This window comes from Argopecten irradians, chromosome 9 (genome assembly GCF_041381155.1).
Source record: "Argopecten irradians isolate NY chromosome 9, Ai_NY, whole genome shotgun sequence".
Taxonomy (NCBI): Eukaryota; Metazoa; Mollusca; class Bivalvia; order Pectinida; family Pectinidae; genus Argopecten; species Argopecten irradians.
In genome coordinates this window covers 42,913,184-42,930,836 of record NC_091142.1, presented here as the reverse complement: position 1 = coordinate 42,930,836, position 17,653 = coordinate 42,913,184, and the positions used below count along the sequence as shown (strand labels likewise).

At 37.7% G+C, this 17,653-nt stretch overlaps 1 protein-coding gene across 1 annotated transcript in view; it reads right to left on the bottom strand.

The window, feature by feature from the left end:
* Nucleotides 1–17,653, bottom strand: part of LOC138332385 (gametogenetin-binding protein 2-like) — a 28,551-nt gene that overhangs the window by 10,407 nt on the left and 491 nt on the right. The window contains exons 2-11 of the mRNA XM_069280462.1: nucleotides 15,008–15,201; nucleotides 14,422–14,565; nucleotides 12,722–12,820; nucleotides 12,266–12,376; nucleotides 10,102–10,305; nucleotides 9,286–9,463; nucleotides 6,643–6,840; nucleotides 1,536–1,989; nucleotides 1,058–1,164; nucleotides 606–698 (exon numbers count right to left, since the gene is read on the bottom strand). Coding sequence (XP_069136563.1) covers nucleotides 606–698; nucleotides 1,058–1,164; nucleotides 1,536–1,989; nucleotides 6,643–6,840; nucleotides 9,286–9,463; nucleotides 10,102–10,305; nucleotides 12,266–12,376; nucleotides 12,722–12,820; nucleotides 14,422–14,565; nucleotides 15,008–15,201 — 1,782 coding nt within the window. The remainder of the gene's footprint in view (nucleotides 1–605; nucleotides 699–1,057; nucleotides 1,165–1,535; nucleotides 1,990–6,642; nucleotides 6,841–9,285; nucleotides 9,464–10,101; nucleotides 10,306–12,265; nucleotides 12,377–12,721; nucleotides 12,821–14,421; nucleotides 14,566–15,007; nucleotides 15,202–17,653) is intronic.

Here is a 17,653-nt window from a genome sequence, read left to right as displayed (position 1 = left end):
TATCGAGGAGACTAAGTGTGACTTTATACTGACCTTAACATATCAGGAGACTAAGTGTGACTTTATACTGACTCCTGACATATCGAGGAGACTAGTGTGACTTTATACGACCTCTAACATATCGAGGAGACTAAGTGTGACTTTATACTGACCTCTAACATATCGAGGTGTGACTAAGTGTGACTTTATACTGACCTCTAACATATCGAGGAGACTAAGTGTGACTTTATACTGACCTCTGACATATCGAGGAGACTAAGTGTGACTTTATACTGACCTCTAACATATCGAGGAGACTAAGTGTGACTTTATACTGACCTCTAACATATCGAGGTGACTAAGTGTGACCTTATACTGACCTCTAACATATCGAGGAGACTAAGTGTGACTTTATACTGACCTCTAACATATCGAGGAGACTAAGTGTGACTTTATACTGACCTCTAACATATCGAGGAGACTAAGTGTGACCTTATACTGACCTCTAACATATCGAGGAGACTAAGTGTGACTTTATACAGACCTCTAACATATCGAGGTGACTAAGTGTGACCTTATACTGACCTCTAACATATCGAGGTGACTAAGTGTGACCTTATACTGACCTCTAACATATCGAGGAGACTAAGCGTCATGTTTTGTTGGAGAGGACTGGAGTTGGCACTGCTACAACTTTCGGATGTCTGGAGAATATCACACTAAAACAACAAAAATACAGAAAATATAGCAAATTTCTCAGTAACAAGTTAAAATACTAACAAAGGAATAAAATCTAAAGCATTTTGATCATTTACACAACTGAACAGAGAGTGTAAACATTTTTACTTTTTACAACATCTGAACAGTGGTGTGTTTGTGTAACTTAATCACTTCTTGGTAAAGAAACCTTTCATACACTGCTCTTATATTAGTGACAGTTTGTTGACAATTATTTTGTGTGTATTTTGGTGACTATGTTGTTAACTTATACTTAGTTTATGTGTATTTTGATGACTGTGTTGTTTACTTATAATTACTTTGTGTGTATTTCGGTGACTGTGTTTTTGTTGACACTTACTTTATGTTTATTTCGGTGACTGTTTTGTTTGTTAGGAGAGACCTGAGACAAACAGTTGCTACATGTATCTAACCCGTCAGTGGAGGAACTGCACACACTATCACCGCCTATAAACATAATTTAGTATAGTTATTCATAAATATAAAATTACAAAATTAATGTTTAGATCATTAAAGTTAAGAAGATCAATGTTAGAGTAGTTGATCAGCTGCTGAAATTGTGACAGGGAAATACAATGATTGAGGATTGAGTTGATGGCCTTCCACTTAACACAAAATACTAAAGCCTTAAGATTAGTGTAGAGAAAGTTTTAAAAACTCTCGAAAGGTAACATCAGGTAAAGAATTTCTGAAATATATCCCAACGTGAAATGTATCACATCTACGTCACAATGTAAGGCAGATAATCATTCAGATATTAAAACTAACAGGAAGTTAAAACCTGACCTTTAGCTGTGGTAACTAAGTAGTGTACGTACCGTCCTGACTGCTACACACACCATCAGAACATATGATATCAGAGCTGCTGGAGCTCGGAGCACTACAGTTCTCACACCCCTCCACATCAGACGAGTACCCAAAATCACTATTCTGACTCTCGCTTCGTAATGGTCGATCTAAACTCAGCCCTCCACGACAACTCTCCGGTTGATCTAAATTTGGCCCTCCTCGACAACTCTCTGGTTTTTCTATATTCTGCCCTCCACGACAGCTATCCGGTCTATCTATATTCTGCCCTCCACGACAGCTCTCTGGTCTATCTATATTCTGCCCTCCAGGACAGCTCTCTGGTCGATCTAAATTCTGCCCTCCACGACAACTCTCTCTGGTCACTAAGGTGGTGTTAGAGTTCTGGTCTGCAAAGATGGTACACTTCTCAGCACGAGGTCCATTACTGGTTATTCTGGGCTTCAGCATCACCGTTTTATCACACTGAAAATAGAGGGTACATATTACACAGTGTCACTGTCAAAATTAAAATATCAAGTAGCATCTAAATCTCAACATTCCAAAGGATTAATACAGATTACAGGAAACAATTATTTGTTTAATTAAAGAATTCAAAACTGAAGCTGCTGCTTTGGTGACCAATGTGAATTTCTCGTATATATATATATATATTGAAGCCCTATCTACATACATTAAGATTTTAAGAGAATCTTTGGAAACCAATGGTGGACAAACAAACCAAATCATTTTATAAAAGAGTGTTTACATTATAGACAAGTTGATTATGACTATTTTAGGCAAGTATAACTTGTTCACAAATGAACAAGAGGCCCAGAGGGCCTGTATCGCTCACCTGGTTTTTTGTTAGTAATTATCACAAGACTCGACAATTAGAAAAATAAGCAAAATTGACTCCCAAAGTTTAATTTTGAATCACAACCATACAATGATGCTATTGATACCATATTAATATGCTATCCAATACATATGTTCAGAGACAAAGTAATTTATATGAAAGTAGTAGCCTAATATTGACCTTTTTGACCTCGCATCTATTGCCGTCTAAGGCCCCGGGGGTCAGCCCTATCATTTGTACAATTTCAAATCCCAAACCTATAAGGATTCTACCATTGTATTATAAGTGCTCTTCCGTTCTTAGTTGTAGAGAAGAAGTCGTTTATATGGAAATAGCTAAATTAACCCCTTTTGACCCCACCCTTCAGACCCCCGCATTATGAGCATAATCCCATATTAAGTTGCAGAGAAAAAGTCATTTATATGGAAATTGACCACTTTTGACCCCACCCCTCAGGCCCCGGGGGTCAGCCCTATCATTTGCACAATTTGGAATCCCCACCTGTCACGCAAGCATGTATACGCTGGAGTTTGTAATTTATGCTTTGAAATTATTTTGTCTTACCGAGGTAAGTATCTTTAACGGTCAGGTATTGCTGGGCGGAAACGCGTCACAGGTAAGTGTGCACGGACTGAGCTGTGAACGGCGGTAGACATGCTTCTTTGTTGTCGTAAACCCGGTATGGATTTACCGACATATTACGCCGTGTGATTCAGGCACAGATTACAGACTGTGGTAAGTAACCTTTCTGCTTTATTTCTAGATTATTTGCGTGGGTATTTTGATGTTGTACCCGTTATTATCGAGTCAATCAATCTAGGTATGTGTGCGCTCCAGTAAATCATTCAACCGTGGCCATTACATTGTATTTATCGCTTCAGTAGGAATTTATATAATTTGTTTGCTATTTCATACTATATCTCATGTATTCTATGTGTATGTTGATATAATATGTTGTGATAATATGCAGTTGTTTATGATATTTTAAATTACATACTTTCTATCGATACCCGTTCTCGATTATAAATCTATGGAAGCCCAGTTCTATTGTTACTTAGTAGAACGTGGTGAGTCCGCGCGCGGGTGTAAAATGTATGGAAGCCCTGAGTGGAAGATTATTAGTATATACCAGTAAATGTTATTTTATGTACATTTTGGAGCCGCACATAGGTATTTAGTGCTTTAGATATGCTTTAGTCAATTCATACATAACTGGTTATGTAAAGTTAATAGTCAAATGTTATATTTTTTTTTATATTATTCTGTATTTAAATCTTAAAAACGTTACGCGTGTAAATGTGAGTGATTAGTCTATTTTGTAGTATTAATTATTAATTGTAGCTTCGCATGACGGGATTTGAAGCCCAGGGATCATGATTCAGCCAGGACCAGTATAAGGACACCCATCTACATTATTAGCATCAGGACCGACCCGGATACTACACCAACCCTCATCCGACAGGGTTAGGTCAGCGATAGTTCTTGGGGTTTGTTCAGCAACAGGTTGGCGGCTGTAGATTGCATCAACCCTTTTCCTACGGGAATACATTGGCAGTGCTGTCGATATTGGGCACTGTTGAGGCCATTATGTGTGGTATCTTTTGACAGGTTCTTACATGCGTGAACGATTTTGGCTCTGGATTGATCTACCATTAGAGCGACATAAATTGTGCTGTGGCTCTGGATTGAGCTGACTCTGTGGAGTGCGGATGTTGTACAAGAACTCTGGTTTCCCATTGGTTTCTTTATTTGTTATTTGCCTGAAGCTACACTGACATTTTAGGGTAATTAGTATGAGAATGAGAGAGTTAGTGAGAGTGAATAGTTGTTTTGTGAATATATGCTATTTCCAATACTAATCATTCATTGTAAATAAATATCATCATTGTTTGTAATCAATATCTTCCGTTGTCATTTCCTGTAGTAACAACCGACGCTCTTCCATGTTAACACCACCCTATAAGGATGCTACCATTGCATTATGGGTGCTATACCATGCTTAGTTGCAAAGAAGAAGTCGTTTTATGGAAATAGCCAAATTGACCCCTTTTGACCCCGCCCCTCAGGCTCCCGGGGGGTCAGCCCAATCATTTGCACAATTTTGAATCCCCACACTATAAGGATGCTACCATTGTATTATGGGTGCTATACCATGCTTAGTTTCAGAGAAGAAGTCGTTTATATGGAAATAGCCAAATTGGCCACTTTTGACCCCGCCCCTCAGGCCCCCGGGGGGTCAACCCCATCATTTGCACAATTTGGAATCCCCACCCTATAAGGATGCTACAATTGCATTATGGGTGCTATACCACGCTTAGTTGCAGAGAAGAAGTCATTTATATGGAAAAAGCCAAATTGACCCCTTTTGACCCCGCCCCTCAAGCCCCCGGGGGGGGTCAGCCCTATCATTTGCACAATTTTGAATCCCCACCCTATAAGGATGATCCAATGCATTATCATTGCTATACCATGCTTAGTTTCAGAGAAGAAGTCATTTATATGGAAATAGCCAAATTGGCCCCATTTGACCCCGCCCCTCAGGCCCCCGGATGTCAGCCCCATCATTTGTACAATTTTGAATCCCCACCCTATAAGGATGCTACCATTGCATTATGGGTGCTATCCCATGCTTGGTTTCAGAGAAGAAGTCGTTTATATGGAAATAGCCAAATTGACCCCTTTTGACCCCGCCCCTCAGGCCCCCCGGGGGTCAGCCCCATCATTTGTACAATTTTGGATCCCTACCCTATAACGATACAACCATGGCATTATGAGTGCTATCTCTTGCTTAGTTTCAGAGAAGAAGTCGTTTTATGGAAATAGCCAAATTGACCCCATTTGACCCCGCCCCTCAGGCCCCCGGGGGGTCAGCCCATCATTTGTACAATTTTGAATCCCCACCCTATAAGGATGCTACCATTGCATTATGGGTGCTATCTGATGCTTGGTTTCAGAGAAGAAGTCGTTTATATGGAAATAGCCAAATTGACCCCTTTTGACCCCGCCCCTCAGGCCCCCCGGGGGTCAGCCCCATCATTTGTACAATTTTGGAATCCCTACCCTATAACGATACAACCATGGCATTATGAGTGCTATCTCTTGCTTAGTTTCAGAGAAGAAGTCGTTTTATGGAAATAGCCAAATTGACCCCATTTGACCCCGCCCCTCAGGCCCCCGGGGGGTCAGCCCATCATTTGTACAATTTTGAATCCCCACCCTATAAGGATGCTACCATTGCATTATGGGTGCTATCTGATGCTTGGTTTCAGAGAAGAAGTCGTTTATATGGAAATAGCCAAATTGACCCCTTTTGACCCCGCCCCTCAGGCCCCCCGGGGGTCAGCCCCATCATTTGTACAATTTTGGATCCCTACCCTATAACGATACAACCATGGCATTATGAGTGCTATCTCTTGCTTAGTTTCAGAGAAGAAGTCGTTTTATGGAAATAGCCAAATTGACCCCATTTGACCCCGCCCCTCAGGCCCCCGGGGGGTCAGCCCCTTCATTTGTGCAATTTTGAATCCCCACCCTATAAGGATGCTACCATTGCATTATGGGTGCTATCCGATGCTTGGTTTCAGAGAAGAAGTCGTTTATATGGAAATAGCCAAATTGACCCCTTTTGGCCCCGTCACTCAGGCCCCCGGGAGATCAGCCCAATCATATGTGCAATTTTCAGTTAGTAGCCCATAAGGATGCTACCAGTCAAATATTGTTGAAATCCGACCAGCGGTTATGGAGAAGAAGTCGATTGTTGACGGACGTCGGACGCCGGACGACCGACGACGGACGCTGCGGTATCCCATAAGCTCACCTCGGTCCTTCGGACTAGGTGAGCTAATAATTACTGTTTTTTGTAAAAAGTTGAGGATGCCCTAACGATTGGGTTAACAGAACAAAGATAGCCTCTAATTGTAGTCTTATATAATTAAGACTGGTCCTGATGAATTCCTGCTTGTCCATATATCCATTATAAACAGCAATAAGACCTACCTCACAGCGAGCAACCTCCTCCTCCGGACCCTCAGACCTACCTCACAGCGAGCAACCTCCTCCTCCGGACCCTCAGACCTACCTCACAGCGAGCAACTCCTCCTCCGGACCCTCAGACCTACCTCACAGCGAGCAACTCCTCCTCCCGACCCTCAGACCTACCTCACAGCGAGCAACCTCCTCCTCCGGACCCTCAGACCTACCTCACAGCGAGCAACCTCCTCCTCCGGACCCTCAGACCTACCTCACAGCGAGCAACTCCTCCTCCGGACCCTCAGACCTACCTCACATCGAGCAACCTCCTCTTCCGGATCCTCAGCACAGTTCTCTTTCTCTAGAACCAGCTGGTTCGACTTGGCCTTCTTCTTTTTCCTTTTCTGTCGTTTTTGCTCCCTTTTTTGTTCCTTGGCCCTCTCTTCCTCTAAGATCTCCTCACACATGAGTTCAAGGTTGGAAATTCCTTGTTTTCTCTCTAATGCCATCTGTAAATGTCATGTAATGTTATTTCTAAAGCCATCTGTAAATGTCATGTAATGTTATTTCTAAATCCATCTGTAAATGTCATGTAATGTTATTTCTAAATCCATCTGTAAATGTCATGTAATGTTATTTCTAAATCCATCTGTAAATGTCATGTAATGTTATTTCTAAATCCATCTGTAAATGTCATGTAATGTTATTTCTAAATCCATCTGTAAATGTCATGTAATGTTATTTCTAAATCCATCTGTAAATGTCATGTAATGTTATTTCTAAATCCATCTGTAAATGTCATGTAATGTTATTTCTAAATCCATCTGTAAATGTCATGTAATGTTATTTCTAAATCCATCTGTAAATGTCATGTAATGTTATTTCTAAATCCATCTGTAAATGTCATGTAATGTTATTTCTAAATCCATCTGTAAATGTCATGTAATGTTATTTCTAAATCCATCTGTAAATATCATGTAACATCATTTCTAAAGTCATCTGTAAATGTCATGTAATGTTATTTCTAAATCCATCTGTAAATGTCATGTAATGTTATTTCTAAATCCATCTGTAAATGTCATGTAATGTTATTTCTAAATCCATCTGTAAATGTCATGTAATGTTATTTCTTAATCCATCTGTAAATGTCATGTAATGTTATTTCTAAACCCATCTGTAAATATCATGTAACATCATTTCTAAATCCATCTGTAAATGTCATGTAATGCTTAAAGCCATCTGTACATGTCATGTAACATTATTTCTGAAGCTACATGTAAATATAATATGAAACAGGTCAAGTAATGCCTTTAAAAGCAGCTTTGATATATACTAGGAACTAAGACTATCTTAAAAGTAAGCTTGCTTATTTCTGATATATACTAGGAACTAATTAAAGACTATCTTAAAAGTAAGCTTGTTATTTCTGATATATACCAGGAACTAAGACTATCTTAAAAGTAAGCTTGTTCTCTCTGATATATACCAGGAACTAAGACTATCTTAAAAGTAAGCTTGTTCTCTCTGATATATACTAGGAACTAAGACTATCTTAAAAGTAAGCTTGTTCTCTCTGATATATACCAGGAACTAAGACTATCTTAAAAGTAAGCTTGTTCTCTCTGATATATACCAGGAACTAAGACTATTCTTAAAAGCTTGTTCTCTCTGATATATACCAGGAACTAAGACTATCTTAAAAAAGCTTGTTCTCTCTGATATATACAGGAACTACCTTAAAAGGTTCTCTCGATAACCAGGAACTAAGACTATCTTAAAAGCTTGTTCTCTCTGATATATACCAGGAACTAAGACTATCTTAAAAGCTTGTTCTCTCTGATATATACCAGGAACTAAGACTATCTTAAAAGCTTGTTCTCTCTGATATATACCAGGAACTAAGACTATCTTAAAAGCTTGTTCTCTCTGATATATACCAGGAACTAAGACTATCTTAAAAGCTTGTTCTCTCTGATATATACCAGGAACTAAGACTATCTTAAAAGCTTGTTCTCTCTGATATATACTAGGAACTAAGACTATCTTAAAAGTAAGCTTGTTCTCTCTGATATATACCAGGAACTAAGACTATCTTAAAAGTAAGCTTCTCTCTGAATATAACCAGAACTAAGCTATCTAAAAGCTGTTCTCTCTGATATATACCAGGAACTAAGACTATCTTAAAAGTAAGCTTGTTATTTCTGATATATACCAGGAACTAAGACTATCTTAAAAGCTTGTTCTTTCTGATATATACCAGGAACTAAGACTATCTTAAAAGCTTGTTCTCTCTGATATATACCAGGAACTAAGACTATCTTAAAAGCTTGTTCTCTCTCTGATATATACTAGGAACTAATTAAGACTATCTTAAAAGTAAGCTTGTTATTTCTGATATATACCAGGAACTAAGACTATCTTAAAAGTAAGCTTGTTCTCTCTGATATATACCAGGAACTAAGACTATCTTAAAAGCTTGTTCTCTCTGATATATACCAGGAACTAAGACTATCTTAAAAGCTTGTTCTCTCTGATATATACCAGGAACTAAGACTATCTTAAAAGCTTGTTCTCTCTGATATATACCAGGAACTAAGACTATCTCAAAAGCTTGTTATTTCTGATATATACCAGGAACTAAGACTATCTTAAAAGCTTGTTCTCTCTGATATATACCAGGAACTAAGACTATCTCAAAAGCTTGTTCTCTCTGATATATACCAGGAACTAAGACTATCTTAAAAGCTTGTTCTCTCTGATATATACCAGGAACAAAGACTATCTCAAAAGCTTGTTCTCTCTATCAGTTTAATGCTTTATCTGCAGTAAAAGTATGAAGTAATCCTGTGTCTTAACAAGTATGACTGTATGTCACAGATTTTGAGGAGTAACTGAAATTAATGACATCGGTATGACCAAGTACGTTCAAGACCATGAGGGTGTATCTGAATTACCTCAAAGCTTTTCTTCAAGGCGTCCACTCCGAGGTAGAAAAGGATCTGCCAGGTTTGTTCCTCAGCCTTCAACTTTTGCCAGATACGATGGAGACGATCATAGACATGGATACCCAAACATGTCAGCACTTCTTCCTGGGCAATGTCTAAAGTTTTGGCGTGACGGTCCCGCCTGCTCCTGGAAGTAAATGGTCCAACTTTAGAATGTCATTTAAATCACTTTTACTTTTGAACTATTTCGTAAATTATCAGACTGTCTACACTTCTTAATGACCATTTTAATATTCCTTGTTCTGACAACCAACACGGAGATATTAACATTTTAACTACCATTAAACCTCATTTATGTACCTCAAACTCAAATTACTTAAAGATGCTCCAATGCTGACAAATGGTATTATTTCACTATCAAAAACAGGAGCAGACGATTTGGTATTTTTCTTCAGTTACAAAAGTTACTTACTTTACATCATTACCACCATTGAAAAGTTTGAACATCTAATTTTACTTAAAGCTTGAAATATAAAAAATAATTAATTGCATCCCAAAAAAAATCCCTGACACTATATGCTATATGGAATGAGGTACTGATTGCAAAATCAAAACAAATTATTTTATATTATTTTTTGTGTTAATTAGAATACATATAAACGATTAAACACCAATTATTGTTCAAATGATGAGTATCATTTATGCTCTGTCGGCAGTGGAGCATCTTTAAAGACCTTTTTTTTTTAAATTTATTAATTTATTTTATGAGATTTTCTATAGTTATGAGTTTCAGCATGTAACTTAAGCAATGGTGTACATCCTTACCCTCCAGCTAACTCCGGCTCTGCCCTGCCGATGAGGTGAGCTATGAAATCTGTATCACACAACATGTGGATGTGTCGTTCGTGAGGACAACAGCGAAGACCTTCATACAGTGCAGCACAGTAACCCGCTTCCTTAGTACAGTCAATATCTTCAACTAGGATATTGTATGCACGCTGGACTTTGGACTTGCATTCTGAACAAAACCTACAGAAGGATGAGACATAAACATATTAGGTTTTAAGCAAATCAATTAACATGTGCGTTATTCAATTTGTCTGCAATCCTGGGAAAATTATAGGACCATAAATCCCCCAAGAAGGCAGTTTAATAAATATTTCTGTCATTTTTTAATCCAACCTGTAATCAATGTATACTGTTATCACTATTACTAAATCAAAATTCCCACTGCCCTTGTCAGTGGAGCCTCTTCTTGTGGTGCCATAAGTAGCCCTGACATCATTGTGGTAAAAAAAAGTCATTGGAAAGAAACATAAAAGTAAAAGAACACTGATAAGACTAATCGGATCTACCTGTGTTTTCTGAGGTAAGTCTTGAGGGAATCCGATAGACTAATTGAGTATGTACCTGTGTTTTCTGAGGTAAGCTTTGAGGGTATCCGATAGACTAATTGAGTATGTACCTGTGTTTTCTGAGGTAAGCTTTGAGGGTATCCGATAGACTTATTGAGTATGTACCTGTGTTTTCTGAGGTAAGCTTTGAGGGTATCCGATAGACTAATTGTGTAGGTACCTGTGTTTTCTGAGGTAAGCTTTGAGGGTATCCGATAGACTAATTGAGTATGTACCTGTGTTTTCTGAGGTAAGCTTTGAGGGTATCCGATAGACTAATTGAGTATGTACCTGTGTTTTCTGAGGTAAGCTTTGAGGGTATCCGATAGACTAATTGAGTAGGTACCTGTGTTTTCTGAGGTAAGCTTTGAGGGTATCCGATAGACAATGAATTGAAGTATCGTACCTATTGTGTTTTTTCTGAGGTAAGCTGAGGGTATCCTATAGACTAATTGAATATGTACCTGTGTTTTCTGAGGTAAGCTTTGAGGGTATCCGATAGACTAATTGAGTATGTACCTGTGTTTTCTGAGGTAAGCTTGAGGGTATCCGATTTTGAGTATGAGTGTTTCTGAGTAAGCTTTGAGGGTATCCGATAGACTAATTGAGTATGTACCTGTGTTTTCTGAGGTAAGCTTTGAGGGTATCCGATAGACTAATTGAGTATGTACCTGTGTTTTCTGAGGTAAGCTTTGAGGGTATCCGATAGACTAATTGAGTATATACCTGTGTTTTTCTGAGGTAAGCTTTGAGGGTATCCGATAGACTAATTGAGTATATACCTGTGTTTTCTGAGGTAAGCTTTGAGGGTATCCGATAGACTAATTGAGTATGTACCTGTGTTTTCTGAGGTAAGCTTTGAGGGTATCCGATAGACTAATTGAGTATATACCTGTGTTTTCTGAGGTAAGCTTTGAGGGTATCCGATAGACTAATTGAGTATGTACCTGTGTTTTCTGAGGTAAGCTTTGAGGGTATCCGATAGACTAATTGAGTATGTACCTGTGTTTTCTGAGGTAAGCTTTGAGGGTATCCGATAGACTAATTGAGTATATACCTGTGTTTTCTGAGGTAAGCTTTGAGGGTATCCGATAGACTAATTGAGTATATACCTGTGTTTTCTGAGGTAAGCTTTGAGGGTATCCGATAGACTAATTGAGTATGTACCTGTGTTTTCTGAGGTAAGCTTTGAGGGTATCCGATAGACTAATTGAGTATATACCTGTGTTTTCTGAGGTAAGCTTTGAGGGTATCCGATAGACTAATTGAGTATATACCTGTGTTTTCTGAGGTAAGCTTTGAGGGTATCTGATAGACTAATTGAGTATATACCTGTGTTTTCTGAGGTAAGCTTTGAGGGTATCTGATAGACTAATTGAGTATATACCTGTGTTTTCTGAGGTAAGCTTTGAGGGTATCTGATAGACTAATTGAGTATATACCTGTGTTTTCTGAGGTAAGCTTTGAGGGTATCTGAGTATGTACCTGTGTTTTCTGAGGTAAGCTTTGAGGGTATCTGATAAACTAATTGAGTATATACCTGTGTTTTCTGAGGTAAGCTTTGAGGGTATCTGATAGACTAATTGAGTATATACCTGTGTTTTCTGAGGTAAGCTTCAAGGGTATCTGATAGACCATCTGCATCAATCAAAACCACCTCCTCTCTGCACTCCTGGGCCAGCAAGTCCCAGATTTCTATCCAACTCCTAAAAAGTGAAATTCATATAATATTCAATCATATATAATGATATAAACACTCTTTACAGAATTTGACAATTTTCATACTGGGTTATTTAACTGAATTGTTTGGTCGTGTCAAACACATCTGGAGTACATGTGATGGTGTGTTTTTGTGCTATAACATCTAGGAGACAAGTTAGACTAATGTATTACTTCACAGATTTATCACCATCACTGGTCTTATCACTATATATCAATCAATACAAAAAGTCTTGAATTCTAAATATCTGAATTGAAATTCAACCTCTCTGAATTGAACTACCACAGTCTTTGTAACATGCTGGTAATTATACCATGTTCGTCCAACTTACCCTGTTGTACGAGGCTTGTGTGTATCTAAAGAATGTAAGTTACAGCGCTTGTTTTTCTTGCTTTTTGGAATTGACTCCATGATGGAATTAAGTTTGGCTCTGAAAAAAGAATTAATATATTTGATAATGAATCTAGAAATGCCTGAAAAAGATAATGCAAAAGTCTGCAGATACTGACAGGACGTGATGTGACATCGGATGGCCGTGTGTAACACGCTCTGTCCCAAACCTCAAAATTTGTATAGAGGCCTAAAAATAGATAAAAGATGAGAGACTGATATTAACTAGAAAACACCTGGACATGTTTAGAGTTATGTGTGAAATAAAAAAAAGTATATATGTCTTTGACCTTTGATGACCCAATCTCATCTGTTTACATGTACTCTATTTGTTTGTAAGCTTCCTTCAAGCTTCATGCTGTCTTGTCAGAATCCTATGTACTTACATGTCTGTCAGCATCAGGGTATCTGGAGTTTTGAACCAGTTGAAAATTTTAACAGAAGTTTTCCCACAAAAACCCTAACTGATAATTAATTAAGCCTTGGTAAATTACAGTATTAGTTTGAGTATATACCTCACTGTGTACAAATGTATGTATAAATTGTATATGCCGTCTAACTTTTTGATATTCAATAAAATCCTGTTTACGTGCAACTTTTGCACATTTTACAAACACTAATGTATTTGGCAAATTGTTTGACAAATGTTGATCACACATGTAATAGTTATTCACAAGTTTGGTTGTTATGATCAGAATTCAGATTGTTTTTTAACGTCACTGAAATGTCTATGCTCACACATTAAATCAGCATGCATACAAAGACAAGTATAATTCTTACACATTAAAAACAAGTTAGAATGATTGATGTCATGATAATTATTTCAATGACTTAAAGATGCTCCACTGTTGACAAATGGTGTTTTTTCACTATCAAAAACAGGAGCAGACGATTTAGTATTTTTCTTCAGATATCATTTATGCTCTGTCGGCGGTGGAGCATCTTTAAATGAAATTCTCTTTCTATAGAATTGATTGAGATTTGAAAATGTCTAACAACACCAATACTTTCAAATATCAACCAAGATAGAAAAGAACCAGATTGTTGACAAAATTCACATATTCTAAATAAATAGATGTTTATCAAGAGAAACAAGAAATATTATGTTTTTGTATATATTTGCCGGACATTCAAGCCTCGTTAAACTGAACATGACAATGAAGATAATCAACCATTTACTGATAGATACTTGAATCAGATACTGTAAAATCAATTATTTTCTGGGGCTCAATTTGCGGAGAAGATTTTGTTTTACTATTTTGGTGGGATTTAATACACAGGGAGAATATACACAGTTGTTAATGTGTTATCACTGTAATTTAGGCTTGATATTTGGTACTTTTGATAAAATGTCAATTAGATCAAGTTAGGCTTTGATTGAATATATATCTATGTAATCATTTTCAAAATATGTGTATGTATGTTCATATATGTCACTTGAAACAGAGCATATTTGGATGGGATGTATTTTTGTTGTTTCAGGTATATAAAAAAAAGAACATAGAATGTGAATTTAACAGGTGGATCAGAGACCATACAAAACATAGAGCCCTGACGACAACTATAAAAACTGTATAGAGGGGAGTAAAAAATCACTTTTATATGTTAAACAATATGCAGGTATAAAACATGATCACTTACCTATGTATGTTAAATAACGCATACAAAGCACGAGGATCAAACAGTTTATCACGGTTAATAGACAGCTCTCCCCTCTGTGTGACGATCAGCGGCTCTAGGGCAGGATGCTGCGAGTCAACTAGCTGGTGAAACATTCTCTCCACACTGAAAGTCACATAATAATGTATTCTTTATCCTGTAAATGATGTTTGTTTTTATTTGTAATATAAACAAGATCTAGTCGTGACGGGTGCCGTCACATAAAGTTCCCTAAATCTCAACAGAGAAAGAAATGACCTCATAAAAACTCATGGCAATCTGACTTATAGTTTTTGAGAAAATAGTCGGACAAAGTCGCAGTGAAAAAAGAAGAACCAGAAGAAACGGAGCAAACACAATAAGTTCCCCATTCTGTTGGGGGAACTTCTAACTTTGTCCTGAATCTAAATACAATATACTGTCAAACCTCGGTAAATCATTGCCAGTAGAACCATGGTAATACTATTAGAATATTTGAATTTAGGTTTATTTGATGTTGTTTGAAGTATACTCGGTGACAACTAAATACTACAAATTGAGGTACCAGAGTGATCATTTAGTACTGTACCTCCTTCTACAACCCACACAAGGCACCAGGTGAGTCAGCAGATTCATTATGTTTTTGCTGGACACCATCATCTCTACAGCGATCTCGTCTTTAGACAGAGCACTAAAGCGTTGGACGAACAGCTCTAGCTCTTTCTGTTTGATCCCACGAGCACTCTCACAGTCAACACATGTGTCGTTAAACTGGATCACCATCTAAAATAAGAAATCAGACATAACATATTACAGAAATATAAAAAAAATATCTCAGATTTAATTTTCTTATAGAACTAGAAATCCCAGAGAGATCTTGGTGGCAACCAAAGAATTATCTATATATGTCTGAGAAAGGAAAGAGAGATGATTTCTCTGCTTTTTAAACTTTTACTACATATTACTACATATGAAATCTGAGAAAGATCCTTTGAGCTCTTTCTGAGATCTATAACCGTAACAAACTTCAATTATCAAAATCCAAGATGGTGGCCTGTTGGCAATCTTGTTGACCGATCAGTCCCAAAATGTAATATGCACAACTAGGGCCCTAGGGGAACCTACATGTATAAATTGGGAGAGATCCCTTTGGTAATTTCTGAGAAATAGCGGTAACAAACTTCAACTATCAAAATCCAAGATGGCAGCCTGGCAGCCATCTTGTTGACCGATCGATCCCAAAATGCACTATGCACAACTAGGGCCTTAGGGGAACCTACATATGAAAGATCCCCTTGTTGACCGATCGATCCCAAAATGCACTATGCACAACTAGGGCCTTAGGGGAACCTACATATGAAATTTAAGAAAGATCCCCTTAGCCCTTTCAGAGAAATAGCGGTAACAAGAAATGTTAACGAATGGAAGGACGGATGAAAAGCAATTTGAATAGACCACCATCTGATGATGGTGGGCTAAAAACTGCATGAAATATCTAGAACTAGAATACACTCAGATGAGAAATACAAGGATCTATATGATAATTTTAAAGCTATATCATATGATAGATATGTCTTTTATTCCAAATTTTTTCTTGGCTTTGTTCAAGCAATGCAAGTCCAGACTTCTTTCAGCTTGTGTTGCTATATTTTTCCGCTGCTAGTAATATTAATTTGGACTAGTAAACTAAAAATGTTACTAGTCCAGCTATTTAATCACTAGTCCAAAATAAATATACAGCCATTTTGTTTCAGCACTTCAATTTCAGTCATGATCAGTTAACAATGTTTTACCAAATGGCAGTCTGGATGCTTTCATGAATACAAATTCTCCCAAATGATGCTTCCGGACTGAAATAATCACAGAAAGAATGGACTCAAAATGCGTTGAAAATTGTTGAAAAATGCAATTGACCACCGCTCTTGTAAATGTAGCATTTAACGATCGATGTTAATTGAATGGGGAGCCACTAACTATATAGTCCAATTGGACTATAGCTAGTTTATTACAATTGGCACCAGTCTGGCTGTAAAATTACTAGTCATAGGCATCGGACTAATGCTTAAAGTCGCAGCTGATTCTTTGAAAATTTGGTATTAATTAATAACTTGCATGCCCCTAGCTAGTTACAATGACAAAATATGTATCTAACAACAAAACAGGATTTTGCAGAATTTCTGAAATTATAATTATAAGCTAGGCTTAACTTTTTGACATAAAAATAGAGGTTTGTAACTTTGTGTAGACCTCATTTTTTATGTAAATAAAATCGAAATTATGGTTTCTAGAGCTCTAAATGTAAGCTAGGCTTGAGCTTTTTGACATGGAAATTGAGGTTTTTAACATTCATACACAATCATGTTTATTTTCCCCTGTTCTTTTACGAATACGTTGACACCCATGGAAGGTGATTAGACAGTCTCAGATTGAGATATGGAAATCTCAAGAAAAATAAAAGAAGTTGGGCAAAAGGAGAAGGTCAGTGTGGCTTGTACAAGTGTTGAATACAGACTATATCACCCAGCTGACGGAGTATGCTTCTATTGCTCAGTTAGTAGAGATGTAGATTCTGGTGATCAGGGTTCGATTTCTGGGCACTCCACAGGATTGAATCCTGTGTATCTCCGTTCTACACCAGTAACAGTGCAAGACACAGAGATGGAAAGATATGTAGATACGTATCTCAGCTTTGCAATGGTGATATTACATGTGAGATGTTGCCATTTATTAAAGAGAATATTAATAGTTATTAACAGATATGTAACGGGATTGGACTGGTCGATCATCAGTGACCAGGTAGCTAGCTTGGTCGGTAGAGCACTCGGCTAGTGTTCGAAGGGTCCCGGGTTCGAAATCGGGCTGGCCGCTACATTTTCTCCTCTCTTGTTACAAAATTGGCGCCCAACTTAATAAACCATGGTGGTGGTGTTTGGAGGGATCTCATGTGTCTTCGAGGGCGAAGACTTCGAGAAAGGAGGGAGGAGTATAGCGGGATTGGATTGGGTCGATCATCAGTGACCAGGTAGCTAAGTCGGTAGAGCACTCGGCTAGTGTTAGGAGGGTCCCGGGTTCTAATCCCGGTCTGGCCGCTACATTTTCTCCTCTCTTGTTACAGATATAAAGAACCACATCATGATATTTAAAAGCACCACATCATGATATTTAAAAGCAAGCACATATTGGTTAAACAGTTTAATATGCATTGGGAGTTATTGATAATCAATACATGACATGA